Source organism: Podarcis liolepis (genome assembly GCF_965112155.1).
Source record: "Podarcis liolepis genome assembly, chromosome: 2".
In the NCBI taxonomy this organism is placed as follows: Eukaryota; Metazoa; Chordata; class Lepidosauria; order Squamata; family Lacertidae; genus Podarcis; species Podarcis liolepis.
The window spans coordinates 48,102,374-48,130,320 of NC_139555.1; the positions used below are offsets into that span (position 1 = coordinate 48,102,374).

The 27,947-nt window shown below is 40.3% G+C and overlaps 1 protein-coding gene across 25 annotated transcripts in view; it reads left to right on the forward strand.

Moving 5' to 3' along the window:
- TENM2 (teneurin transmembrane protein 2) overlaps nt 1–27,947 on the forward strand; it is a 795,537-nt gene that overhangs the window by 664,685 nt on the left and 102,905 nt on the right. For all 25 annotated transcript variants that reach the window (XM_083481507.1, XM_083481506.1, XM_083481494.1 and 22 more), the window contains 3 exons: nt 6,662–6,857; nt 10,971–11,072; nt 26,197–26,391. In XM_083481507.1, coding sequence (XP_083337633.1) covers nt 6,662–6,857; nt 10,971–11,072; nt 26,197–26,391 — 493 coding nt within the window. The remainder of the gene's footprint in view (nt 1–6,661; nt 6,858–10,970; nt 11,073–26,196; nt 26,392–27,947) is intronic.

Consider the following 27,947-nt stretch of genomic DNA (forward strand, 5'->3'; position numbering starts at 1 on the left):
AAAGCTCCCCCCCCCCTTTACATCTCACTAGATTAATAGAAATAATCTGAATTTGACATTGGATGTTGCCCTAAAGTTAAAACTGAAAACACCATGTTCCTTCAGTTTAAAAATGTGATCTGTGAAAAGAGCATAAAACTTCACTTGACAGTTCATCACTGATGAGTGCTGATATGCCAAAGCAAGTCGAATCCTTTGTGGGAACAAGTCAATAATCAGAAAATTAGGTACATGATTAACCTGAGACTATGAAGACTCAGATCCTGTCTGAGAGCTCCAATGAGATTGAAACTTCTCTGTATTACTGTTTAGCAAATATTCCAAGAGCCTAGTTTAGTCAGTCAAACTGATGGAGCTGTATACTTGTTCAGAATATGTTTTGCAATTCTGTGGATAGGGAGTAGTGTTTCAGAGGGGCAGCAAAATTCTATAAATGCTGGCTTGCAATGCTTGTGAGCTTAACATAAAAGAATGCAGTGCTATCTCAGGCAAATTGGTTTCTATCATGTGGCAAATTATAAAATATTTGCTAAACGTTTTGCCTCCCCCCCCCCCCGCAAGTGAAGGGGCTGTCAGGAGGAGTGAGAGTTCCTATAATAATGTTTAGTGGTAAGCTGTAGGTACAATATTATTCAGCTGAGTGTCATTAGCGGCTGAGTTGCTAAGGACCGGGTGGCAAGTTTGTGCTGAATTCCTAACTGACATTTCCCAGTGCATTTTAGACTGTGGGATATGTTGGTAAGACGTCCGTAGGATATGTTGGTGAGAAAGAGTTTTTATAGTAAGGTAAAGGTAAAGGTACCCCTGCCCGTTCAGGCCAGCCTTGCCAGACTCTAGGGTTGTGCACTCATCTCACTCTATAGGCCGGGAGCCAGCGCTGTCCGCAGACACTTCCGGGTCACGTGGCCAGCGTGACAAGCTGCATCTGGTGAGCCAGCGCAGCACACAGAACGCCGTTTACCTTCCCGCTGGTAAGCGGTCCCTATTTATCTACTTGCACCCGGAGGTGCTTTCAAACTGCTAGGTTGGCAGGTGCTGGGACCGAACGACGGGAGCACACCCCGCCGCGGGGATTCGAACTGCCGACCATGCGATTGGCAAGTCCTAGGCGCTGAGGTTTTACCCACAGCGCCACCCGCGTCCGTGTGTTGATACGTTTTTATAGTAAGTTTTGCTAAACTTTCTTACAAGGTAACCACACTAAAAAGTTAAAAATTGTTTATTTGTCATTATAGAAAGAAACAGTATGAGGTGCCCTGAGGTAATTTTCCTGTGAACATTTGCATGATAGTACAGGGAGTAGAAATAGCAAGGGAGAAAAAGGGAGGTAGTGAAAGGGAAGGAATCCGTTGACTAAGAGAAAGCTCTAGATAATACTTACCCTTTAGAGACACTTCAGAGATTCAAAGAACACAGCAAAAGAAGAGAGATCACAATGCTCTTCCTTTTTTACTTTTGGTGTTGCATGGGACTTGCAGTATCTCCGTGGGAAAACTTCTTTTGCTTCTTCTTTGAAGGTTCAAACTACTTCTTAGGAACTTGCGTTGCCTGAATATGCTTCACTCATTGTATTCTTTTGTAATTAGCATTTGACGCTTCAAAAATACAAATAACAACAGAACCCATTAAATGCAGCATGAAGGCATACATTCCAAGAAGTGGGGGAAATGCAAAACTGAATAATTCCAAGATGCAACACTCAACACTTCATAGGAGGATCAAGGACAACTTCACCTCAAAACCAAGGAAGCACTGCATCCGATTGCATTTGCTTCTGTTATATCAACAGCTTCTCTGTGAGGAGCAGGATAGACAAGATTGCAAATAAAAGGCTGATGAAGAGAAAAATTCTCAATAACAAGCCTATGCCTGATGTTGGAGAGGGGGGAGGTGAGGAAGCTGGATGGTTTAGAAGTGGGAGGAAAAAAGGAAGTAGAACAGTTCAGCCTGATGTTCACATGAAAGGAAGTGGCATGGCTATATTTTAGTTTGAAAAAGAAGTGGGATGTCAACCCATCCTATCCAGCCTTACTTTGAATTGTTATAACAATTCGGAGTTATTTTTTTAAAAAAATACAAATCTTGCACAAAGCATAGGAAGGGGCCTTTTATTGGTTTACAGGAGCTAGGTTTGTTATAACAGGAGTGGGGAGATCTGTGGTGCTCCAGATATTGGGATCAGATAGAATCAGATAGAGTTGGAGGGGACCATGAGGATCATCTAGTCCAACCTCCTGCAATGCAGGGATATGCAGCTGTCCCATACGGGGATCGAACCTGCAGCCTTTGGTTATCAGCACCAACTGAGCTATCCAGGCTAAATTTGTTAGACTTAGCTTCTTATCAGCCTAAGCCAGCATAGCCAATGCTCAAGGATGATGGGAGCTGTAGTCCAAGAACACCATAACTGCTTTACAATAACTCTTAACATTTTTGTTTCTATACGGTGGCTCTTTCTGTTTACAGATCCATTCTTTCCTAAGAAATATAGTTCTTTTGCGATGTCCAGAACGGTCAGTGCTCAACATTTGCAAAGACCTCTATGCTGCGTGGGTAGAATCTGCAGCGTTTCTTCCTGATTAGCAGAAATGCTGTCACTGTCTTTCATTACGTGGCCCACATCTTACACTTTTATCTATCCATCATGGCTTTTGGGAGAATATGACATTTTCAGCAAGAACATTTTGTAAAAACAATTTATTATAATAGTGCACTATATCAGATCAATAGAGCTGAAAAATGCAAAGCAATGAGCCAAGTGACCAAGAGGTAAAGCAGAATCAGACCTAGGATTTTTGTCTGGGGCTGGTTTGCTCTAACAGTAAAATATTCTTTGATTTAATTAGTTAGCTATAATTCGTGCAGCACCTCAAATCACAAAAAGCCAGCTCACCCCTTCTTCCTCACCTCCATTTTGTAGTATCATCATAATACTTCTCTGTAAAGAACCATATAGAAATTCAAAACATTGCCAGTTATCATAGGATACATTAAAGAAATTTTCTACGTACTCAGCAAACTGCTCACATGACAATGTAATGTTGTTAAGAGGTAACTCAAGTAAGATTACAGGTCAGGTTCTGCAAGTATCGATTGGACCAAAACTTTATTTATTACTGGTATTATTTAATTTATTACTGGTGTCATGAAAGCTGAGGTTTTCCCTTTTTGTTTGAGTAAGCTGCTCTGATGAACAACTAAACATGGAACAGAGTTAACAAAATATACAAGACACTCTGCAAGCATGTTACCTTTCCCCAGGGCTCTGTTGTATACATAAATTAAACAGGCATTTTCAGTGGGTCAACTCGAATGGCTTATCTGTTTAACAATAGTGTTGCACTTCTAGTTGTGGAATGAGACCAGGTCCCTGCAGCTACAGCCACTTCAAACCATTTTAGCTCCTCAGTGTGCTGTTCCTCTTCGATCCTACCAACTGCTGAGCCTGCCTGCTGTCTGAGATAGAATCAGTATCAGACACAGGGGAGGCAGAAGAGTCTGCCAACACAATCCAAGCAGAGCAGCATGTTGCCAGTGAGAAATGTCAGCTTTTATTGCTACACTGTTCTGTGTTGACCCTCAGTGTGCAAACCTTCCAAGGAGCAATAAACTTTGTTTTTCCAAGGGTGTTATCCCAATCAGGATATTTTCCAAAAGGCTAATGACTGTGTCTTTAACCTCTCCTTCCTCCTCAACCTCCTCTTGACAGCTAGGTTTAAATAACATTTGTCAAAGATGCTAGACTGAGGGGCTGATAAAAAGCCTTTGTGCTTTTTATTTTTCATACCAATGTATATGTTGGATTCAACCTTTTAGTTCTACTGTGCTCTCCTAAGACATAGTTGTAACTGAAGTGATAAACCTGTGACTTGGCTGTTTCATTTCAGGCGGCAGATGGGAATTCACATGATTGCACGCTCCTTCATAAACCATCATCACCACCAGAAATTCTGCATAGGCAGTTTCTTATGTGAATAGATTTTTGTATGGAGGAGCACTCAATCATATAAGCTCCACCTGTGCTCTGAAGTAGTCCAGCATACACCTAGAGTTATAATTTCAGTGGTAACTAAGCTTAAGAATATTAGCAGATTTACATTTGGATCACTTAGTGAGTCCTCTATTTCTATGAGCAAAGCACCAGGCACATGTTTGGCATCTGGAAGAAAACCTCTGAGAACCTTTTCATTTTGTTATTGAAAGCAGTTCCACAATTCTAGAGGAGGATGACCCTCATTTTTTGGAAAATAAATACTTTACTAAATAAAGATTTAAGAATTATTTAGCAAAACTCACTTTGCAATACAATGATTAGTTTTCATAATGGAGGCATATTAAAGGTTCAAGGCAAGCATCTTCCAAATGACTCATCCTTTTATATGAAATCTATTTGGTTTGTGCATGCCAGGGGACACATAGTTATGGTAACTTAATATTGAGTGCATACATCTTTCTTTCAGACACATCCATCTATCTCTATCAGCAGCTAGAGAGATAAATGTGCCTGAAACAAGACACATTTTCATTGGGAACTATTACAATATTTGATATGTTTGTGTATAAATCGTAAGACTGTATCCATAAAAGGGCTTTAAAGGTGATCAGGCTGTCATATACTCTAAAGTTCTCACACATTGATGATAAAGAAGTCTGTACCAATCTATGTGGAATTATGCCCAAGATGAGGGAACAGGTTTTGTTCAATTAAGTTCAGAGCATTATACATCTCATTTAAGACATACTCCATTCCTCAAACAATTTGGGTCGGATGTTATCATCAGCCTACAATTATTGGTGACCAGATATTTCTGCTTGCTTCTAGTTTTATTAGTTTCATATTAATACAGTTTATTCAAATGAAGGTACCTTTATTTGATGTGGACTATTAGTACAGACGTATTTCAAATGAGATTCTAAGCAACTGGTCTCCATTAGAATTCCTGTTGATGTGCCCAACTGGGTTGCAATGGGTTATATAGCTGCCTTACAGTACTCTTGATTCAGGTAGGTAGCAGTCAAAATAAATTAAAAAAATTGCCCAGTAGCACCTTAGCGACCAACTAAGTTTGTTCTGGAAGGTGCTACTGGACAATTTTTTACTTTTTTAATTTATTACAATACTCTTGTGAGCTAAATGGTTGAGGGCTAGTGTCCAGTGCTAAATTTGACCTGAGGCAATGCTATTTCTCAGCTACCCAGTTTATCAGGATATGCAGAATAAGCTAGTTGATACCACCACACCAGCATAGAAATGTCTCAGTGATGATGCAGGAATGCTAACCATTAGGAAAGGGGTTGAAAATAAAACTGCCAATATAATAATGCTGTTTTGCAAATCTTATGTTGTGAGCTCACTTGGAACACTGCATACAGTTCTGGTCACTGCATTTCAAAAAGGATGTTGTAGAGCTAGAGAAGGTTCAGAGAATAGCAACCAAAATGTTCAAGGTGTGTGGAGTAACTCCCCTGTGATGGAAGGTTACAACATTTGTAGCTGGTGTAGAGGAAGTTGATAAGGAAAGGTTTTTCTTTCTCTCCCATAATACTTGGGAGACATTCAAGAAAGCTGAATGTTGGAAGTCAAAATAAAGTACTTCTTCACACAGCACATAGTTAAACTATGGAATTCACTCCTGCAAGATTTCGTAATGCCCACCAACTTGGATGGCTTAAAAGAGGATTAGACAAATTCAAATAAGAATTACTCAAAGCGCACCTGTAATGAAAAGAATTGTTAGACCCACTAATTTCAATAGATCAGCTCTGAGTAATACCACCCAATAACTTCATTTCCACATTGCTCTGCATTCTGGGAGTGAGTTATAGTAGTAGAGTATCCATGATAATATAAAAGTGAAAGTATGTAGTTTATATTGTAAAAAAACAGGCCTGTAAAAGTTATTGGGATATAAAAAAATATATAACCATATAAAGCTGCCTATTTCTCCTTATTGTGTATTTATTTATTCCTGATAGCATTAGAAGTAGGTGCCAAGATTAACCATTATTACAGTGAAAATAAAGGCATGAAATACTGAACTGTATTAGTACTTTTCTGAGCACAATTAAAAATGTTAGTGTGGATCTTTAAAGCTCTTAACTGATTCGGCCCTATATACCTGAAGGAGAATCTCCACCCCCGTTTTTCAGCTTGGACACAGAGGTCCAGCTTCGAGGGCCTTCTAGTGGTTCCCTCATTGAGAGGAGTTCCGGGGAACCAGGTAGAGGGCCTTCTCGGTAGTGGCACCCGCCCTGTGGAATGCCATCCATCAGATGTCAAAGTAATAAATAATTATATGATCTTCCATAGACATCTGAAAGCAGCTTTGTATCAGGAGGTTTTTAATGTGTGATATTCTATTGTGTTTTTGTATACAGTCGAATCTCTGATTACGTAAACTTTGGGATGTGTGCACGGCAAACCCGGAAGTATTTTACCGAGTTTCGCCGCGTGCGCATGCGCAGAAGTGGTCCTCAGGTTGCGGAAACCTCAGGATCTGACCGGACCTCTGGAACGGATCCCATCCGCAACCAGAGGTACCACTGCATTCTGAATGGCTGGGGCAACCCAGACAGATGGGTGGATACAAGAAAGAAGAATAAGAATACCATCAATTTAAATTTATAATGAAATTCCTTTCCCTGATCTTCTATCCAATAGTATGATTTCATGGAGCGTTTGGATGGGAAAGAGAAATGGAGTGTGGTGGAATCTCCACGAGAGCGCCGGAGCATCCAGACTCTCGTCCAGAATGAAGCTGTATTTGTTCAGTACTTGGATGTGGGGTCCTGGCACCTTGCCTTTTACAATGATGGAAAGGATAAAGAAGTCGTGTCTTTCAATACTGTTATTTTGGGTATGTATGCCTTGGCTGTGGACTCTTCGATTGGTTGGCTGTAAGATGTGGAAAAGATGCTCAGGGTGCAATTTTAAACAAATTTACTTTATTGAACTCAGTATAGTCAGGGACTGCATAATTTTAATAAATATAAATTTAGCAATCATGCTTGAATCTAAGGGGGGAAAGACAGACCTGCCTCAGATATTACACAATGTGACAATGACCAAATAAATGATTAATGCTTTTTCTTTGTGTTATAGATTACAGTGTCTGATAAGAAAAAATTATAGAACTTCATTTTTTGAGGGTTGTGATGGTGGATGTGGGAGGCTTATTGGGTTGTTCTTGTTTTATGTTGAATACTGTATGTATTTTGTGTTTTTATATTGTGATTTTATCCTGTGAACTGCCCTGAGACCTGTGGGTATAGGACAGTATAAAATTTTAATTAATTAATTAATAATATATTGCACTAAGGCCCGCCTTACCTGCTGCTTGGCAGGAAGCTATGGGTGGGGCCTAATGCAGCCAGGCAGGGCTCCTCCCCTCCTCTGGTTCCAGCATGACAGTGGGAGTCACTTCCTTTTCAGTCAGCCCTACTGACCACAGGGGTTGTGGGCTTTTCAACCAATCACATGTAAGTTGGGGGGCATGTGGTTTTGGAGCAGACCAGAGGGAAAACATCTGTCCTTCGGTCTGTTTGCACTAAGGATAGTCTTTAATATATAGTACAATATACATAATTTTAAAAACCAACAAAATTAGATGGAAATTCTCTGTATAAATTTGAGAAAATGTTGCTATCAAGAAAGATCTTTTGGGCTTTCCTGACAGTATAACTTCAAATTTTCCCAGAAACAGGAAATAGCCAAGAAGTAGGCTGTAATAACAGAATATGCATATGTGTACATACAAACACATTTTGTTCTGTTGGCATCCGTCTGTCTCAAGAGACAATGGAGTGTGGCTCTGGGGATGAAGCCAAGTTGCTGCAGACTGTTGTGGCTGCAGACATTGGTAACTCGTAACTGCTGCCTTCCACACTGTTTTTACTGCCTTAGTAAGCATCAGAATAACCTCTCTGGGACGCAAGGCTGGGCAGTGCATATAGAGGTCCTGGGCTGCCCAGGCAACAAGTCCCTGCCTCTCAGTCTTGCTGATGTGGTTCAAAGGAAAGCAGAGCAATGCATTTGTCATCACTGCAGGAGTTGCTAGAAGGAGGCAAATAAGACGCCACCCTACTGTCATGGACACCTTACTCCAGCTTGTGTAGGGTTTACTCCTTAGCCCTTTCTTTTCCCGAAGATGTCCTGCAAGGCAGTGGGTACAGATTTTTCCTCTAGGTTTCCTCCCGAAGACTTTCTCACAAATAAGTATGGCTGCAATGCAACAGACGTTTGGTTTTCCTTCTCTTATATGGGCTACCTTCCCAGTTTGATGAGCCCCATCTGGCCCTCATTTCCCTCTACAGCACATGTAGTGACTGCCTTCTTGACTGTTGGACCCACTTTTGGTCTCGTCCACTCAATCCACTGAAGCTTGTATTTGCATGCAGGGAAAGTCCCAAACTCATGGAGGGTTTAAGACCCATTGGCTACCCTCACCTGGTTTAGCCATCCAGTCAAAGCCAGTCCTGGGGTGGGTTCGCTGTCACATGCTGACAGCTTCTAGAAGCCACAGGTGAGAGCTGAATGCAGGGTTGGGGGGTAAAGATAGACAAACTACCCCAGAGGGAGGATGATGTGTCCCACACCAGAGGTGCTACTGCTCCGCTAAGACCCCATACACCCCATGCAAACACATAATTGAGATATATACAGTATACACCTTGCCACAATAGACACAGATGCCCAACATGCCAAAGATATCCTAGTAATGCATGTTCGGTAGCTTGCAACATTTTCGTCTATATAGCTTGGTCTGAAAGTGTTGCTAGAAATGAAGTACAGTTTATGAGAAAGTCGAAGGTAATAGGTGTAATAGTTAGGTAGAAGTCTTGATGGTGCAATGATAGTAATTGGCCTGAAATGTGAAGAAAAGAACAGTCTTTTATTCAGTTCAGAGGTTCTTTGACACATATCTATTATGAGAACTTTCAGCTTTGAGATAGATTGAGAGGTCTGAAATCTCGACCCAGATGAAATAGAAGAAAAAATGCCAGTGTCAACCAGATATTCTCATACTAAATACACAGACGATCTGAATATATAGAAATATTATTCAATGCATGAGAGAACTAGAAAATGTTTACAGCCAGTTTATATAATTCCTATCAAGTACTGTAAATCATGTTCAAAAATGCTGATGATTATTACTGGCAATGCCCTTTTTACTACATGGTTTATTTTTTGTCTTACTATGAGGTTTTTGGTTTACTACATGGTTTGCTTTTTGTCATTTCAACTGGTATATAATTTCAGAAGACTGAACAATAGCAGTAGTACCTTTTTTGCTCTATATTTTACAGAAGTATATAAATTATTTGTGTTTGTACACACACACACACAAGCATAAGTTCATAAAGTACATTGCACTTTTATTCAGCCCTATTCAGTTATGATCCACACAGTTGTAACCATGTAGACAGGGAGACTCAACACTTTTGCTCTGTTGCAGACCCTGCTCCCCACACCAGCCTCAAATTAGGAAAATACTTATAGCTGGGAAGCCTGCCGTACAGATTTGGAACCCAGATAACTTATATTTAAATTATGATACAATTTTAAAATCTGACAATACTATGTCAGCAGCAAAATATTGAACTGATGATATAGTAGCTGATTTTGTATTCCATTGCCATTTTTTTGGCCGGACATTTTCTATCAGAGTACTAGGAAGCAAATTGAATTCTGGAATTTCTGTAGAGTCTCCCAACAGTACCTCCTTATGTTTTCCCCCCCCTTAAATATTTTCAGTACTTCTGCAAATCTTCTCCCTGCTACTTTGGCTGAATAAACAGCAGCACTCACAGTCTAAATATGAAAAATACAAGGAATGACACGAAGGGTGAAATGAATAGCTTTTGAAAAAGTGAAAAGTATTGCCAGAGGCAGTAATCTAAAATATGACCTCATATTAAGATGAGATACAAAATACTCTCAGCAATAACTCTTATGTAGTATGTAGCTGCAATTCCCATTGAATTCCTTCAGACTTTTTTCTGAATAGACATGATAAGATTCCATTGTTAAAAGAAGGGTTGTACTTTCAGCGTTTTCTAAATGTATAACTTTTTAAATTGCAGATTTTCGCTGTTAAATTTATTCACTAATAATTTACATGTGACAGAATTATGGTTATTGTGTTATAACTTTGAAAGTAATTGATTAATAGGGTGGATAAAAACAAAAGTAGCTGTAAAATCAAGCTTTCAAACATGGAGGTCCTTTACATATGCTTTCCTACATTTATGCAAGTGAAGAACATTTTCACATGAAATACAGCAATAATAACATAATTTCTATATTGAGATTGATGCAGTATTATGCTTGTGCTTCCAGTATCTCAAACATAAGTATAATACGTTAAGCTGTGGAAAACAGGTTGAAAAATTGCCACATTAGCATGCTTTGTGCATGCAAAACTATTGTCAAGGTATAGCAATTATCACACACAAAAGCTACATACAGTAACAAAAACCACATCTTATACTGTATAGGAACCTCCCTTCTGACTCATAATATACAATTGCAGTCGGTTACCAAAGTTACAGTGACTCGTTCTAATCATTAGCGCAAGAGACCCCTGGCTGTGACTGTGTAATTTGGACTCATTATATGACAGAAGGGACCTCTCTGCTTCTTCTTTTCCTCATATGGAAAATAGGTCTGTTTAATGCCTACAAGTGCAATATAATAGGTTTTTTCCATGTAGCGGAAACACCAGCTTTGCCAAAGCAAAAGAAAATGGAAAAAGTTTACAGAAACCACCTGTTAAACACAGTCTTTGTGATTCAAGAATCCTTAAGAGATATACTTCTTAGACGTGTTAACATTTTTATCTTTCTTCAGGTAACTTCTGATTATGGAGTTCAGTTGTTGAACTTACATTGTGTGTGACCATTAAAAAATAACATCACCATAGACTAAAAAGGGAGCGGCTAACACATTAATTGCACCTGTCTTTCAGATTCTGTGCAGGACTGTCCACGTAATTGTCATGGGAATGGCGAATGTGTGTCTGGAATTTGTCACTGTTTTCCTGGCTACCATGGAGCAGATTGTGCTAAAGGTAGTGTTATATTTGTCTTCAAATATTCCTCATTATGTGTTTTATCCTGTGCTATAGGAATCATTTGTCACTGTAGTGAAAATGATTTGTGTAACATTCTACCTAAGACATATTGGAGTTCTGTTTTCCTGTAGGACTTTTGAAAGCGAGACTTAATTTCTGTGCTACGCTATACAAGAAAAAAAGAATCAAATGTAGAGTGAGTAGCAGCCCAATCCTACAAATGCATCTTTCCATCTCCATCTCACGCCCAGAAAATATTAACATTAAATTGTACAATTGATAAAGTCCAAGTTTGTTTAGATCATTGGCACTGGCATCTCTTTTATTCTCACACTGGTGTAAAGCCTGTTGCATTTAATCCTATGTTTTTGCAGAAAGTATTTTGTAGCATGTTTTTTCAAGTGTAAGGCTTTTTTTGTTACTGCAACATTTAGGACTTAGCATAGGGCTATTATACTTACTAATTATATTTAAGAGGTTCCTAAAGATGTTTCCTGCCAGTTAATTCCAATGGGGCAAACACTAGAGTTCGGCTGTCCACATATGTAGCATATAACACACAAAGAAAGGTAAGTTGTTGTTACTATTATTATTACTAATGCATATACAGTAGTATCTGTTAATATTAATACTATTAATGTTTATATTGTAGCCTAACCATGAGATTTAGGATCCTGCCATTATATATGGCATGATCCTTCTCTATGTGGGGAGTCTTCCCATGTGATTTTGTAACCTGATTGCCCAGGCACAGGAGCAGCAGCACGTCTTTGGGTGCAGTGCTGAACGTGTGGCCCCACAACCCCTTTCACTGTGCTTGCGCTCCACATATTAGTCATGCATGAAGGCTAGTATTGTGATGACATCTTCTGGCTACATGATCCCTGTTTTCTTGTAATCCCTCTTTGGTTACAATCTGTTGGATATATGCCTGACAATGTTTGCACCATCCAATGTAAAGAAGAAAGTAAAGTTGTTAGGAAATAGTTAGACAACATTTTTTTTAAACAACAATAACAGTTTGAGAAGTAAAGTGTTGATAAGTCATCTTTTAACAGAAGAAATCTAATGACTGCCCATTTTGGGGATACAGCTTAGGGTGAAAAGGTGACTATTTAAGTTGACTAGAGTGACTGGAGAGAGAGAGAGAGAGTTTTAACTCTGAATGGTATGATTTTGTCATATATGTGAAAAAGAAAACTAATGTTGTAATCCCAGTGATTAATCGTCTCAGTATGCTACTTTGTAAAACTTAACAGTAGGAATAATAGTGACACTTGTTATCTTCATGCTGTACATTGCAAAGAATATTTGCTATGCCTGTTAATCTCTGGAAGTGAATTTTATTTATGTTTTAAGGTATGTTCTTTGTATGTCTCTACAGGCAAAGTTTATTTCATTTTTAAAAAAGGCTTTTTAGCCATTACTTAGCCAGTTTAAATGCTAATAATAATAATAATAATAATAATAATAATAATAATATTATTTGTTTTTTTTTATAATATTTTATTAGAATTTTTTCAAAAATTTAACATCAACAAAAATAAACAGAAATCCAGACAAAAAAGCAATAAAAACAACAACAACAACAACAAAACACAAAAAAAAATAATAAAAATACAAAGATAAAAGAGGATAAAAAGAACACTTTTTTATATTAATAACTTTCCAAACCTTATTCTCTTTACTTCCACCCGCCTTCCCTTCTTGTATTCTACTTTAAAAAGTTTGATCAGCAAGATCGTTCATTATTCGTTTTAAACCTTTATCCCTCCCTTTTCAATCTTATTTATCTTAGCCGCTAGAACCCCTTCATTTCATTTTCAGAGCCTTCAACATTCATAAATTTTACAATATTTTTGTAGATAAACTTTAAACTTCTTCCAGTCCTCTTCCATCTGCTCCTCTCCTTGATCTCCTCTCCTCTCCTAATTTATTATTTGTACCCTGCCCATCTGGCTGGGTTTCCCCAGCCACTCTGGGCGGCTTCCACAGAAACCAAAAAACACTAAAATATCATACATTAAAAGCTTCCCTGAATAGGGCCGCCTTAAGATGTCTTCTGAATGTCAGGTAGTTGTCCATCACCTTGACATCCGATGGGAGGGCATTCCACAGGGCGGGCGCCACCACCGAAAAGGCCCTCTGCCTGGTTCCCTGTAGCTTCGCTTCTCGCAATGAGGGAACCGCCAGAAGGCCCTCGGCGCTGGACCTCAGTGTCCGGGCAGAACGATGGGGGTGGAGACGCTCCTTCAGGTATACAGGGCCGAAGCCGTTTAGGGCTTTAAAGGTCAACACCAGCACTTTGAATTGTGCTCGGAAACGTACTGGGAGCCAATGTAGGTCTTTCAAGACCGGTGTTATGTGGTCTCGGCGGCCGCCCCCAGTCACCAGTCTAGCTGCCGCATTCTGGATTAGCTGTAGTTTCCGAGTCACCTTCAAAGGTAGCCCCACGTAGAGCGCATTGCAGTAGTCCAAGCGGGAGATAACTAGAGCATGCACCACTCCGGCCAGACAGTCAGCGGGCAGGTAGGGTCTCAGCCTGCGTACCAGGTGGAGTTGGTAGACAGCTGCCCTGGATACAGAATTGACCTGCGCCTCCATGGACAGCTGTGAGTCCAAAATGACTCCCAGGCTACGCACCTGGTCCTTCAGGGGCACAGTTACCCTATTCAGGACCAGGGAGTCCTCCACACCAGCCCGCCCCCTGTCCCCCCAAAACAGTACTTCTGTCTTGTCAGGATTCAACTTCAATCCATTAGCCGCCATCCATCCTCCAACCGCCTCCAGGCACTCACACAGGACCTTCACCGCCTTCACTGGTTCTGATTTGAAAGAAAGGTAGAGCTGGGTATCATCTGCATATTGATGAACACCCAGTCCAAACCCCCTGATGATCTCTCCCAGCGGCTTCATATAGATGTTAAAAAGCATGGGGGAGAGGACGGAACCCTGAGGCACCCCACAAGTGAGGGCCCAAGGGTCTGAACACTCATCCCCCACCACCACTTTCTGAACACGGCCCAGGAAAAAGGAGCGAAACCACTGTATAACAGTGCCCCCAGCTCCCAACCCCTCTAGACGGTCCAGAAGGATGTTATGGTCGATTGTATCAAAGGCCGCTGAGAGATCCAGCAGAACCAGGAAACAACTCTCACCTTTGTCCCTAGCTCGCCGGAGATCATCAACCAGTGCGACCAAGGCAGTTTCAGTCCCATGATGAGGCCTGAACCCTGATTGGAAGGGATCCAAATGGTCCGCATCCTCCAGGCGTGCCACACGCTCAATCACCTTGCCCAAGAATGGAAGATTTGAGACTGGGCGATAGTTGCCCATATTGGCCGGGTCCAAAGATGGTTTTTTAAGAAGCGGTTTAATGACCGCCTCTTTCAGCGGATCTGGGAATGTTCCCTCACAGAGGGAAGCATTTTTATATGTGATTGGAGAAGTAACCACAGCAAGGAAAAATCAAGGGAACATATGTCTTGTGAAATGGTTTCCATGAGTTATATTGTTACATGATATTCACCTACTACTGAGATATCCATTGTATCTGCCTTAGTTGGTTGTCATGTTTGTTTCTGCATCACTCTTAAGGAAAAACAAAAAACAAAACAACAACAACCCTGGACTCATTTTCAATAAGTTACACGTTCTCTATGGGGTCCACAGGAATTCCAAACACACTTACTAGGGAGTAAGCCCTATTGGACACAGTAGCTATTACTTCTGAGTAAAAATGCATAGGATTGCATAGCACATGTGTTGAAAACTGAAGGCTTGCATTACTTTCGTAAATGATTAATATAAATAGGTCTGTGGCTATTGTAGCTAACTTAAAGGGCAGTATTTGATTCTGAGATATGTGATTCATAGCACTCAGAGAAATTAACAATGCAAACCTATACATGTTTATTCAGAAGTAAGACCCAATGGGACTTACACCCCAGTACATGTGCTTAAGACTATGCTGTGAGACACAACTAGCAATATCTAGTTAGTGGCATTTACACTATCATTTAAGCGGATAAGCTTAAGCGAATAAACATAAAAACCATTTGTTTACCTTAATAATTTTAATTGAATTTTTGTTACCTTTAGATAACTACTTTGTACTACCACCACCCTTCTACAATTACTTCCCCTTTCTGTCCATAAGTGTTTTGCTTTCTTAAGCTCAGTTTTTTGTCAGCATTTCCCCCCATCCCAGCCTGTGTGGCTTCATCATTTTACTGCTTTCACTTCGTTTATTTTTGACTGCTGGCAAAGGATGGTCCTATTTCAATAAGTATCAGTATAAGGGTAGGTTGTTGTTGTAGTTGTTTCTGTAAATTTCATTAATAGCCTTCCATTTTGTTTTGTTTAAAATAATTAAGCCCATTAAACACAGTGCATCCATTTTCATGTTTAAATGCTTACCATTTGATTACCACCTCTGACAAGCTGAGTACTCATGCCATATCCACTCCCTATGTTACATGAATGCTTGTGACCTCCTGTATAGGAACTTGACAAGGTAAATTTCAAATTAGTGGGTAAGTAAGTAGATACTAACTACTGGAAATGACAACTCCTGCTGGTCCACATCTGTCACTGAAGGCCAAACAATGTTACTATTAGAAAACACAGACATTGTCTTTAATTAGACATTGGTGAAAGTATGTTGGCATTATCCAAATATTTAGTTGCTCAGCAGCTTGTAGGCAAAGCAGGGGCTCTCACATATGCAAATAACAAAAATGTGCATTGCAGTCATGCTGTTTGGAACTTTCCTGCGAAACTATTACCTTGAGAGAAATCCAGGAGTTGTCATAATGGTAGCAGGCATACATTTCCCTTTCTTAAATAAGACTAATGAAATCTTAATCATTGTTGATCACTTCTCATGCAGTTTTATAAAAAAAAATTGAGAAAGGCTCAATATCTACAAATCTACCATCTCGTTAGGTTCCGTTTACTCGTTATCCATAGAGCATTCACAGCATTTACAAAGTCTGGGTCAGAAGAAGTAATGTAATCAACAGGGGCATTAAACCATTGTTAGCAACATGGGCATAGTCAGGATTTATGTTGGGGGGGACAGGCTTCATGTTGGGGGGCAGAACCTCAGTTAAGTATTTTTTTATTTACTTAATACTTAAATTTATTTTATTTATGGGGGCAGCTGCCCCCCGCCTCCCCTTTGCTAGGCCCATGGTTAGCAACGTAGGGGTTTGTAAATTTGGTATGCATATTCATTGCATGGACCCATTTAATTAATAACAGTGGGGTAACTATGGGAAGGAGTTCAATGTTGCGCTCTTCTGATTATTCTGTCAGTGCAAGCTTGCTAGATGGCACAATCCTGACACACTGTTCTGGTGTTCCCTTGACCCTACAGAGTGGGTTGGTGGAGAGGAGAAGAAAGAAAGCTGGGTTGGAAAGCCGGATCATAGATTGTTAAGCGGCTTGTCCCTGTAAATACATTTTAAAATGTGATTTCTTCACAGTACTAATGGGATTTTTTGGACCCAATACTGTACACCATATTGTTGGATCCATTGCTCCAGAGAAGCGGACACGGAGCAATGGATCCAAACTACAAGAAAGAAGATTCCACCTAAACATTAGGAAGAACTTCCTGACAGTAAGAGCTGTTCGACAGTGGAATTTGCTGCCAAGGAGTCTGGTGGAGTCTCCTTCTTTGGAGGTCTTTAAGCAGAGGCTTGACAACCATATGCCAGGAGTGCTCTGATTGTGTTTCCTGCTTGGCAGGGGGTTGGACTCGATGGCCCTTGTGGTATCTTCCAACTCTATGATTCTATGATTCTATATGTGATGGGCCCTCCACCCATCTGTAGGCTCCTAGTCCATGCAAGATGTCCAGCAACTAGAACGCAGGAAAATTCCCTACATGCACAGAGATAACTTAAGACAGTTAGTCAATATACATTATATGATTAAATAACCCAGCCAGGAGAAGCACCCACCATTCTATGTATTCCTTATAGAACTCAGGTGGAATCATCTATTCTCCAGGAGCGTTATTTGCTTCCAAGTAAAATTCATCAGTTAAAATAATACAACATTTTCACAGTGTATTCCTTATAGAACTCAGGTGGAATCATATGTTCTCCAGGAGCTTTATTTGATTCCAAGTAAAATTCATCAGTTAAAATAATATAACATTTTCACAATAAAGCAAATAATAGTATCATAAAATCAATGTAACAAAAATACCACAGTCAAAATAAAAAAGTTCCTTCCAGTAGCACCTTAAAGACCAACTAACTTAGTTCTTGGTATGAGCTTTCGTGTGCATGCACACTTCTTCAGATACACACTTCTTCTTTGTGTATCTGAAGAAGTGTGCATGCACACGAAAGCTCATACCAAGAACTAACTTAGTTGGTCTTTAAGGTGCTACTAGAAGGAACTTTTTTATTTTGACTATGGCAGACCAACACGGCTACCTAAAAATACCACAATTCAACTACTACGGTATAATACTATTCCATGAGCTAGATTTCACAATAAGCCTAGGTGTGAAGGTACATTTTGATTATGCAGTAGAAGCTCATTATTAATGTGGTCATCTATGTCTCCAGGGGAAGGGAATTCCACACTAGTATGTGACTACTGAAAAGGCCCTCCCTTGAGTCCCACATAACACAACCATTCTTGGTGGGACAACAAGAAGGGCTCTTCTACTGACTGTAAGGTCTGGAAAGGTTGGTTTGGGTAGAGGAGCTCCAACAGATAGTTGTGTTGCAAGTCATTCAAGACTTTCTGTCCACTGCCCTGTCGGCTTCTGTCCACTGCTAATCATATCCACGTGGTGGTGGCAGGTGCAGCCCTGCGCGGCTGGAGGGAGACTGTCTCGCACGGCCTCCTGACGTCACAGTCAGTTTCACCCATAGGGGTTGGCAGGATTGGCTGCCAAAAACTTCAAATTCAAATTGACCAATTATGCTTGGGGGAGGGGGGCACGGTGCTTTGGTCGCAGACCTCACAGAGCCAGTCTTCTGTCAGGTCCATCACAAAGGCATAAAAGTCAGCTGCGCTGTGGTCAGACAGCACAGACCAGAATTGGTCATGCCGCCCAACTACCCAGTATGTTCTGGCTCTGCCTGGAGGAAAGTAGGCAGAACATGTGTATGGCCTTGTTATGAAATTACTCTGTTGCCATATTCGGGGCCAGGGCAGAATTTGCCTGCAGACAAATTGGGCTTGTCTTGGGGTTCTGCCTTCCTCATAGCAACTGTCACAACTTTGGTTGAAAAAAGCATTAGATTGGATCCTTTAGTCAAAAACTAGGGGCTGGCTGGGTGCCCCACCTCTGGATCTTGGATCAAAATTCAGGGCATGCAGGTAAAGGGGTCCAGGAGTAGGTTCTGCTAGAAATTCCAGACAGGGACTGATGGGCCATAGAACACCCCAAATGACAACCTGGTGAGATCGACCAATTCAATCTGCATCATAGGGGGATCCTTAACTCCTGGATCAACCCTGACTGAGCTATCAGCCAGCAATCCGGTTGGCTGATACATACCCAGTGCCTATGCCAAATCCAAATTGCCTCTGTAATCAATAAAGTTGTAGCCATTTCGATCCCATCATGATGTCTTGCCATTTTGTTACAACTGCGCATCCAGATCCTTCCCCTCTATGAGCTCCTGCCCACTGTACAGGAGTCCTCAAATATTTCCTTCCTGAGTCAGTATTCGAATCTAATTGCTCCACACTTCTCTAAATTTGTGGCTGCATTTGGATTTTGTGTACAGTTCTGGTTGCCTTACCTCAGAAAGGTTATTTGAGAGTTAGAAAAGGACAACCAAATTGATCAAGGGGTTGGGAGATTTCCTGTATATGAAAAGGTTACAGAATTTGGGACTTGTCAGTTTAAAGGTGACATGATAGAAGTGTATAAAATTATATATGTCATGGAGAAATAGGACAGAGAAACGTTTTCCTTCCTCTTTCATAGCACTACAACTTGTGGATATCCACTGAAGATTTGGGATAGGGTGGGGGGAGTGCTTCTTCTTGCAGCTCATAGTTAAATTATGGAACTCAGTCCCATAGGAGGCAGTGATGGCCACTAGCTTGGACGATTTCAAAAGAGGAATAGACAAAATCTTGGTTGAAAAGGCTATCAGTGAATACTACCATGATGGCTGTGTTCTACCTCCATGGTTGGAGGCAGTAATGCTTCTGAATACCAGTTGCTGGAAACCAAAGGAGGGAAGAGTGCTCTTGTGCTCAGGTCCTGCTTACGGGTTTCCCACAGACATCTGGTTGGCCACTGTAAGAACACGATACCAGATTGAATGGGCCATTGGTCTGATCCACCAGGCTCTTACATTCTTATGTCTTTGCTTCTCTTTTTCATCCTTTCCAGTTGCTCATAGCTGCTGGTACTAGCAAGTCTTGAACCCAGTGATCTGCCTTCTGTTATTCTTAAAGGCTTTTTTTTACCCAAGCAGCTTAAGTGCTTATTGATTGAGAACTTTTATAACTCTCAAAATGGAGGCAACCTCATATCTCTACAGGTATTTAAAATGAATTGAATTAATCATGGGCTTAAAAGTCTCTAGTGATCTTGGTTAACTTCTCTGGGTTTAATTAAAACATCTGTGCACTTTTAATTTATCGATTCATCCAACTCATATGTCATGTTTTTAACACACCCCAGCATGCTCTGCATCATTTTTAACCCGATTTCCACTTAACTAAAGCAATTAAATTCACCCCGGATTAATTAAAGCATCTATACTTTAGTGCTTAAGTCAGCGTGTGCTGCTTTCCCCACATGGCTTCTGAATGTCAGGAATTTGACACACCTGATGATTTTTTTGTCCTTCTATGATTCTCTTTTTTTGCCTGCTAATGTGTAGTTTGATAGCACTAGAATAAGAAATTTAAATTATTACCACAGTTCTCATTAGGAGAATGGTCATACATTTGTGTCTCTGTATCTGTTTCTCTTGCAGTTTTTAAAACCAAGAGTACTGAATGTAAAGTAATATAAAGCTTTGTAAGCCTTACCTGGTTTTCTGTTATCTATACCACAAATGGCAAATCGGTGGCCCATAGTTTTACTTACAATGAAAGAAGAAGTAAGTTGTAAGATAGAATAAAAATATATCATTAAAGGTTGCATTTCTGTTTGAGAATTTCCCAAAGTATGCCTGAGTGAGTATCATCCATAATTGGGAATCCTTTTTTGCTAGATGGTGTCAGCCTTATTTATAGTGATCAACGACTCCTGAGAAGGTCAGTTTGTGTAGTAAAAATGGTATTGTGCACCTACAATACCAATGTGACTACATTTCAAAGACCACTTAACAATAAAACAGGATAACAGCCTCTATCCCTGTCTGAAGTCTGTTAAAAATGCAATTACTACTAGAGAAGTACTACCCTGCAGTGACTTCACAAAAAAACAATACGTTTTTATATTTGTCTTTTAAATTAGTATTTAAAAATTGAAAAGCAATGTAAACTATTTTTTCATAATATTTCAAAATTCAGAAAATAACAAACCTATATAGCTGATATTTCCAAACATTATGTAAATGGAACCCACCCTCAGAAGAAAAAGCTTTTGTAGCAGCAACCAGATCGTGATGACAAATTTTGAACCTAAGCTTCATTTGGATGGAAGCTAGACGAGCATGATTCAAGAAAACAGACAGTGTCTCCTGGTCTCAACCAATTGGACAGCCACCCACTCAAGAAACTTCTCTGCTTCTAAATTCAACATTCAGCTATGCATTGTCAACATGAATGCTTTGAACAACCAGTCATATTGGCTGCAGCTCTGCTTGGAGCTAAAGGAGTATTTTTGTCCTTGAAAGTTTAGTGTCAGCAGGGAATCTGTACTTGCTGGTGCCAAACAAAACATGCAATTTAGTTAGTCTTATCTTTCCTAGATGTGGACGTGGATGGCGCTGTGGGTAAAACCTCAGCGCTTAGGGCTTGCCGATCGCATGGTCGGCGGTTCGAATCCCCGTGGCGGGGTGAGCTCCCGTCTTTCGGTCCCAGCTCCTGCCCACCTAGCAGTTCGAAAGCACCCTTAAGTGCAAGTAGATAAATAGGTACCACTTTATAGCAGGAAGTTAAACGGCATTTCCGTGTGCTGCGCTGGTGCAGGCTCGCCAGAGCAGCTTCGTCACGCTGGCCACGTGACCCGGAAGTGTCTCCGGACAGCGCTGGCCCCTGGCCTCTTAAGTGAGATGGGCGCACAACCCTAGAGTCGGACACGACTGGCCTGTATGGGCAGGGGTACCTTTACCTTATCTTTCCTAGATAGCAGGTATGCAGATCTTAAGGGAAGTTAGCCTGAGAATTTGGTGGTGAAAGAGAAAACTGGGATTAGGAAACACGTTGAGTTAAACTAAGGAGACAGGAACTGATAGTATGGGGGGCTGGCCATGTGAGAACAGAAATAGAAAAAAAGAGTTGGAAAGAGGTTTTTTTCTGTTGGAAATGTCCTGAATGAGGCTGGGAATGAAAGAGGGAAAATAGTTGAAATGGTTTGGGGAAAATATTGAAATTCCCCTCTTTTAAAACATACATTCTGAAGAGTGTGCTGGGTTTCAAGATTGAAGGGTTAAATAAGATTATATAATTCTGACAGATAAGAAAACCCAACATCTTCACTTCCTGCTCATTGCTTGGAAAGTAAAATAGATTGCCTGTTTGTGAAGCATTTTGTTCACAACTGAAGTTTTTTTCCAGGTTAGAGTAAAATTAGATATGGAATAAGTTTGTAGTTTTCAGCTTAGACCCTAGTGAACCACCATCCATCTTTCTCATTGGGGAAAACATATACAATATCACAGCAGCAGCAGTTTAATTTCTGCTAAAAAGAACATTTTGGCTTGAGTTATTACAGATGCAGAATTAATTATCCTCTTGAGGAAGGATTCTCACAGGGTCAGCTTGAAGAGCACTGGTAATAAATTGATTGCACATCTGTCTACAGCATACTTCCCAGTGGTCTGTGGAATAATGAACTTCTGTCTTAAATTGTCATTTACATCTGAAATAATAAAAGACAGGATTTCCACCATTCTGTCTAATACAGCCCAGTCCATAAAGTTTCAGCCTGCTCCTGTGAGTGCTTGTGCTGAGGGAGCAGACTGCAGGGCCCTGCACTGGGACTTGCCTTTTCTACACAGGATTAGCTCCCCCTTCTTTGCTGTAGCATAGCTCAGAATTACATATTACAGCTCTGTGTTTAAGCCGCAGTAAGGAGTCTTCACGTGACAGCTTTTGAAAACATGACAGCAGCTGCCACACAGAATGCCTTTGAGATAGGGATGTCCACTGAAATTTTAGCAGCTGTTACTGCTTTGTTTTAGGGTTGTTGTTTTTTTAAAAAAGTTTTATAGTGTAATCATGGGTAGGCAAACTAAGGCCCGGGGGCCTTAATGTTTTTACATGAGTTTTACATGCCTGGTGTTTTTACATGAGTAGAATGTATGCTTTTATTTAAAATGCATCTCTGGGTTATTTGTGGGGCATAGGAATTCATTCCTTTCCCCCCCTTCAAAATATAGTCTGGCCCCCCACAAGGTCTGAGGGACAGTGGACCAGCCCCCTGCTGAAAAAGTTTGCTGACGCCTGGTGTAGATTATATTGTTATGGTCTTCATTGCCTTGGGCTCCTGCAGGAAGAAGGGTTGAATGAATGAATGAATGAATGAATGAATGAATGTGGAGAGCCTTTCTCATAGTGACCGTGCTAGAGTGGAGAGTGTTCCAAGTGATAAGGAGGAGGAGCTACATGTTGAGTGTTAGAAAGTTCTTGTGGAACTTTCCCCACATGCATACATTTTCCATTGCTTTCATAACAGAGAGTGAAATGAACAGATGGTTGAGCCATGAATAATAGTTGGACTGCCCTGACAGAGGGAGTGAGCTGCAGAAGCACAAACCTGAGCTTTCCTGAGTGTTATTCAGGAAACATAATGACCATGACTTGGGCGGGGATCCCACCATTTTCTGCGTCATCATAATGAGAAATAAGCTGCAATTTATTGCTTTGGTCTAATTAAATAGATTTTTTTAAAAAATCATGTTGGGCAGTGTCAGAAACAAAAATTCATGTGGTTTGTGACATAACTATGAATCAGAAGCCAGGAAATTCTTTCTACTGTGAAGCCTCTACATTTTTTCTTTGTGTACATGTATGTATGTACGTACTGTTTTGTATGTATTGTGTTGTGTAACATCAGCATGATATTTCCTTTCTTAAAAACAACTTTATTCAACAATCAACATAAACTTACCGTACATACCGCTACACAACAACACACATTACATTATATACATCATTAGTCACAAATTTTACATATATCTATTTTACATTCCATTCATTTCAAAATAAATATGATGTAAACTAATTAAGTGGGTATCAATAATCTTCTTCTTAGAATCCCTTGAAAACAAATGAGTTCAGTCCGCTCCTTCTGTGAGCATAATTCCTATGCATGGAGGGATCCCCATCAAGCACACCAGGTGGTTACAAAGAATGGAACAGGACATCTATGCATGCATTCGTTGATTGAGCTGAAGGAGGAGGGTTAGACAGGATATGAGAGATGCACTGAGACCTTCTATTCTTGGAGCAGCCTCACACAGCACGTATAAACACATCTTGACATTAATAGAAATAGCTAATACCTAAAATAGTAATAGCTTACAGTCATTATTTGATTTTTTAAAATGACCTTTCTATAAATATATACATAACTATATAACATAAGTATAAAAAGGTAAAGGGACCCCTGACCGTTAGGTCCAGTGGCGGACGACTCTGGGGTTGCGGCGGTCAACTCGCTTTATTGGCCGAGGGAGCCGGCATACAGCTTCCGGGTCATGTGGCCAGCATGACTAAGCCACTTCTGGCGACCCAGAGCAGCGCACGGAAACACCGTTTACCTTCCTGCCGGAGTGGTACCTATTTATCTACTTGCACTTTGACATGCTTTCAAACTGCTAGGTGGGCAGGAGCTAGGACCGAGCAACGGGAGCTCACCCCGTTGCAGGGATTCGAACCGCCAACCTTCTGATCGGCAAGCCCTAGGCTCTGTGGTTTAGACCACAGCGCCACCCACGTCCCATAACATAAGTATACCTTCATGTTAATATGCACATATTCAGGTCTTCATGCTTTTGACCGGGTAAAATGTAAGGAGTAATTACAGTTTTCTATAACATTTCAGTTATTTGTGTTAAGGACGTTTACAATACGATACGATAATCGTTATTGTCGTTGTCCCATACAGAACAACAAAATTGAAAAATCTACATAAAACATTCAAAACCCAAAAAGCCTGCTATCCCTGCTATCCCAACCTGGTTAGCCCCCTAATAACTCTGATACCCCATTTTTAAATACAATATACTCCCATAGAGACTTGTTACACTGCGTTTAAAACCAAAATTGCATTTGGGTAGAAACTGTTTCTCAGGTGGCTAGTCCTAGTCTTTATAACCCTGTACCTTCTTCCAGAAGGCAGAAGCTGAAAGAGATCATTTCCGGGGTGCGCACTATCCTGCGGCTTTCTTATGGCACCTGGAAGCATAGATTTGATCCAAGGTGGGAAGAGTGCACCCAATTATTCTCTCCGCAGTCTTTACAACCCTGAACAGCATTGTTTTTCCCCTGACCATGCAGCTCCCAAACCACACACACAGACCATAAGTTAATACACTCTCCACAGTACAATGGTAAAATGCCATCAACAGGTCCTTTGAGCGATTGTTTTTCCAGAGGATTCTCAGAAAATATAACCTCTGCTGTGCTCTCTTCACCAGGTCTTTGCTGTTTTCTCCCCAGGTTAGGTCATCTCTCAAGTCCATTCCCAGAAATCGAAACACCGAGACCTGTTCCACACACTTCCCCTCAATAATAAGTGGCTGAATATTCAATTTATATTTCCTAAAGTCCACAATAATGTCTTTTATTTTCTTTAAGTTAAGGAGTAAGTTGTTTTTCCTGCACCACTCCCCCAACTGCTCAACTTCCTTCCAATAGGCCACCTCCCCCTCTCCAGCCGTGATTAAACCAACAACTGTTGTATCATCTGCAAACTTAATGATCTTATTACTGGGGTATTTGGGGGCACAGTCAGCTGTATAGAGCGTATATAAAAGCGGGCTCAACACGCACCCCTGTGGCGTCCCCGTATTCATGATGAGATCCGCAGAGATGTGGGAACTCATCCTGACCCATTGGGAATGGTTTGATAGAAAATCTAATATCCACCTGCACAAACATGGTGGAAGTCCCAGGTCTAATAGTTTGGGCACCAATCGATGCGGAAGAATAGTATTAAATGCAGAACTAAAGTCTACAAATAACAGTCTCGCATAGTTCCCTTGCTTCGCCAAATGAGTCAGGACAGCATGTAAAGCCATTGCCACAGCATCTTCCCTGGATCTCACATTATAATAATACATTATTATAATGTATCTTTCATGTTATTATTTTGACTTAGAGCCCAGCTAGTCCGAAAGGTCCCTTCGTTTAGATGTTACTACTGTGTCAAACAATGTTCATCCTTAATAATAGTATCTCTATTCTTGGTTTTTAAACTTGTTTATTTTATTGTGTTTTTTTAATTAAGGATGTTTTAATGCCCTATTGTATTTGATGCTGTATACCTTATTTGTCTATTGCTTTTATAGTTGTGACTATAAAATGCATGGAAATTATTTTTCTTTCATATGCAAAGATAGTGCTGTAATATTCAATATACACAGTTGTGTGCTGCTTGATATAGAGATTTATTAAGTAATAGATTTCAGATTATAAATTGTGCAAAATGAGAAAGTGAACCTATTTATTGAAATTATATCCACTGTTGAAATAAAATGAAATTCAGACCCCAAAGTTGGGGTCTCTTTTCATCAAGTATAGGTTGTTCAGTAAGAGTTATTTGCATCTCTCATAGATGTATAGGTCCTCAAAGATCAATCAGAGCAGCATGACTTGCATTTTCCATTAAATCACAATTTGAAGTCTGTTGCTTATGAGTATAGTCTTACCCATAGCCTTGTACACAGTCAGTCTGTGGATATATATTCATGACATGCTGTTACCTTTTTTCTCTAATTCAATTTTCCAGCTGCGTGCCCAGTTCTGTGCAGTGGCAATGGACAATACACCAAAGGAGCCTGTTTGTGCTACAGTGGCTGGAAAGGGCCAGAGTGTGATGTACCAATAAGCCAATGTATTGATCCTTCATGCGGGGGCCACGGTTCTTGCATTGAAGGGAACTGCGTCTGCTCTGTTGGCTACAAAGGCGAAAACTGTGAGGAAGGTAAATGCTACAATACAAACTATATTTTTGCAGCTTTTGTTGAGTAAAGGGGGTGAGAGGACAAAAAGAAATGTGCCATAATGCAGTGGTTACAATAAGAATAATAGTACTGGACAAGAATCTCAGGAATTCAGTACCTCCTGTGTTATTGGCTGGTAGAACTTTTATTTATACTTCTTTTCTTCCATGTACTTAGAGTCCTAATCATTCTACCAATTGCAGAATAGTATATACCATAGGTAAATCTGAGTGATTCTTTTGTTGAAGAGTCCAGATCCATCTTTTCTTTCTTTTGAAATATGGATTATATTTATTGAACGTTTTTAAAGTGCAAAATGCAGAACAAAACAAATAAAAAAGACGGTATATAAAATGGCATAATTGGAAACCCATAAAAGCAAACACTTCAGTCATAATTAATTCAGAAAAAGAGGAACCAGATTTGAAAGACTACAGGTATCCATGTCACTTAGTGACCCCATGTAGAGTAAATTATTATTGTTACATGCAATCACGTTGAATTAAAGGAAAGTAGATGGTACACAGAAAGGACGGCAATTTAATGAATTCTAAAAAGCACTTTGTATTGAACATTTAAGTAGCTGCAGTTTTCTGCAGAAGGAGTTGGGGGCAGAGAAGAGAAGTGGAATCGAACATGACCATATATGGCCAACAATGAAGCTTTTTAATGATTTTTGTATATGGTTAATTTTTGTAAGGTGTTGCATGCCATAAATGGAGAGATTTCATTTAATACTGCTGCTTTCAGAAGCATACTCCACTTTGCCAGAAAATAAGGTGCTACAGTTGAAGCATGCAAAGTAGCTGGTTCCATGTACAGTAGAAGATATATGCTATCAGCATCCAATGCTATGTTCCTACTAAATTATCTTGTAAGGAATGCATGTGACAGTATGGACCGTTCTCTGTTCTTGAGCATACCTGTCCTCGGGGGATGATCATGTCAAATTTTTACCTACATATTTAGAATTCAGTGTCAGGACATACCGTACTTGTAGGCAAAGGAAGCACTCCTTTCAAGGGAAAGTAAGAGGTAATTTGAAACACCTCCAGCTTCCTTTTATATTAGCACATATTGCAGGAATAGTAGAAGCATGCTGATTTGCTTCAACCTCTTCTAAAGTCATTTGCAAAGGCAGCTTCCTTGTTTAGTGCACTTCCTTAATTGCTAAGGTAAAGTGAGTCCTGCTGTGGCAGTATGTGTGCCACATGTAGGTTCCGGATCATGGGGAGGCTTCTAAGTGCAGGAGGATACACTTAGATTCTGCTTAGAGATCTTTCCATTTGGGAAGATGATGCAGCAGGTGGGAGCACTGTGTGCAGCCCTGGCGTCATCTCCATGCATTAACTCCACACAGTTTGGAATAATGTGTGAATAAGGCTATCGAGTAAGTCTGTAGCTGAGAGCAGTTTAAGACACAGGATTGTCATGTGTCGGGTGAAACTAACCTATTGAAAAGAAAACTGAGAGCAGAGGAACACAGGGATGTACCTGCTCAACAGTGCTTGCTCGAGGCATTTTGCTGCCTCATCTA